The sequence below is a fragment of the Triticum urartu genome, chromosome 5 (assembly GCF_003073215.2).
Source record: "Triticum urartu cultivar G1812 chromosome 5, Tu2.1, whole genome shotgun sequence".
Taxonomy (NCBI): Eukaryota; Viridiplantae; Streptophyta; class Magnoliopsida; order Poales; family Poaceae; genus Triticum; species Triticum urartu.
In genome coordinates this window covers 602,364,578-602,366,824 of record NC_053026.1, presented here as the reverse complement: position 1 = coordinate 602,366,824, position 2,247 = coordinate 602,364,578, and the positions used below count along the sequence as shown (strand labels likewise).

Below are 2,247 nucleotides of genomic sequence, written 5' to 3'. Positions count from 1 at the left end.
AAACCATACATGTTTGGAGTTTTGGACAGCCACTAGCTAGCTCTAATGGTTCATGGCGGAGGATTGCGTCTCTTTTCATAATAAAACAACGAGCAGGGCTGAACTTATACAAGTGCCCTGCACTGCTTCAAGGCATACATCCACATTTGAACAAGACATCCAAATTACTCCTCACCGATGGACTGCATTATTGATACGCCAGCGGCTGGGTTGCCAGAAAAATTGAGAAATAATTCTCAACACGAAAAACAACATATGTGTACACGAATATGAACTGCATGCAGTACCAATTTCAACAGCATCAATTATCCGGAAACTAGATAATACCATATGATATAACTGACGTCTGGTAACAGGCCAAATTCATCAAAGACAAATTAACCACAATTATCTAGGGTGATTATACGACGTATCACACAGTCTAGGGAGTAGTACTAACTACGTAGTACTGAGATTAGTAGATTCAGACAGATCGCACTGAGATGAACTAATCGGCAACGTACTCGATCTTCGGTCCTACTCCGTCCTTCTCCAGTCCACAACAACTCCCAGGAGGGGGCCAAGGAGGAGGGCCAGGAAGCAGATGATATCGCCCGCAGCGCACTCGTAGATGCCGACGGTGCAGGTGATTCTGGAGAAGCAGTCTCCTTTGGCGAAGTACATCCAATGGCCGGCGATGGTGAGCGCGAGGGCGAGGTAGGCCAAGGCGTAGCGGACCCAGACGCGGCGGCACGGGAACCGCACAGCCAGCACCGCCGCGGCCGCCTGGAGCACGGCGCAGCACACGATCCCGATGTCCAGGGCGCTCGCCTCCGCGTCCGCGTCCGTCTGCCGAAAGAACATGGACTGCAGTGCAGAGGACGGTGCGCATGATCATCCGATCAGAAACCTGCATGGCTCGCAGTCCTAGTTACCACTTACCAGTGCGGAGTTGAGGAGCGCCCAAACGCCGTAGAAGAGGAACAAGGCGAAGGGGGTGACGAGCGCCCAAATGCTGACAAATCCGACAGCGACCGGAAGAGCGGCCACCGTCGCGCTCACAGGAACCACACCAGGCATCTCCACCTCCATGGATCCAACCTTCTTGTTCTGCGCGGACTCCATGGATCCAAGCTAGATCTGTCACCAAAGAAACTGTCCAATTTTCAACCGGGGAAGAAGCTTGGACTCAAGACCAGTGAAGCATCAGATGAACATGAAAAATAAACAGGAGAAGAATTGAGGCTAGATCTGTCGCCAAAGAAGCTAGATCTGTCGCGAAACAAGAAGAAGAAGAAGGTCGGCACGGGATGGGAGGGGGGACTCACCGTCGGTGATGGATCGGTGTGCGAGGTGCTTTCCTGCTGCTCCGCTACTCCCTAGCTAGCCTTAGCCTGCTATGCGAGCGTGGTGCTAGTGATGATCTTGTCTCGTGACAGTGATGGTGGACAGAACAAAACCATGGGGAAGGAGCGGGCATATATACCATCTTCGGCGATGCATACTTTCCTTTCAGATGTACGGAAATGGAGTGAAAGCTCACCACACGCAGATAGCACGCTCATCTTAGGGCATCTCCAGCCGCACCCCCAACGGGACCCCCCAGGCTACTTTTCCGGCGCCGGCGCCGAAAAAACGGCCCAGTCGCGCCCCAGGACGCCGAAAATCGCCGGTTCGGACCTTTTTTTCGCCCGGCGGTCACAGGCCGAACCCGGCGCGCTGGGGAGCAGTTGGGGACTCCGGTGCTAGGGAAAAGCACGTCTGGCCCACACTGACAGCGGAAAAGTCAAGGTTTTCTTCCCCCGACTCGCCTCGCACCCCCCGCGCCCTCGGCCACCACTAACTATATCCCGGCCACGGCCGCCGCCCTACTCCGCTAAATAGCCATTCCCCGCCGGAAAATAGCAGCACTTCGCCGCGGCAGCTCCTCCCACAGCAGCTGGGCGTTTCCGGCCGCCGTTTCCGGCCGCGGAGGCGCGGTTTAGCGGCGGGTACACGCCCACCGAGCGCAAGGTGTTCGGCGTTTTGCCTGCCTCGGCAATGGACTCGGATGAGGAGGAAGAGTTCGCCGTGCTGCTGGAGGACGAAGCCGCGGCCGACGTCCAGGAAGAAGAGCATCTCATGGTGCTCGCCGCCCTCGGCCAGCTGCTGGCAAGCAATGAAAAGCCGCGGCGAGGTGGCTCGGCGCCGGGGCGGATGAAAGCAAAGAACCGGCATCGTCTCCAAGGCTACTGCATGCTCTACTCCGACTACTTCACCGATGCTCCA

At 56.2% G+C, this 2,247-nt stretch overlaps 1 protein-coding gene across 1 annotated transcript; it reads right to left on the bottom strand.

Moving 5' to 3' along the window:
• Window positions 1-280: 280 nt before the first annotated feature.
• On the bottom strand, window positions 281-1,439 carry LOC125506244. Its single transcript, XM_048671101.1, has 3 exons — window positions 1,308-1,439; window positions 922-1,119; window positions 281-846 (listed from the first exon to the last, which is right to left on the bottom strand). Exons 2-3 carry the CDS (start codon window positions 1,102-1,104, stop codon window positions 517-519), a joined length of 513 nt encoding a protein of 170 aa, XP_048527058.1. The 5' UTR covers window positions 1,105-1,119; window positions 1,308-1,439; the 3' UTR covers window positions 281-516.
• Window positions 1,440-2,247: the final 808 nt, after the last annotated feature.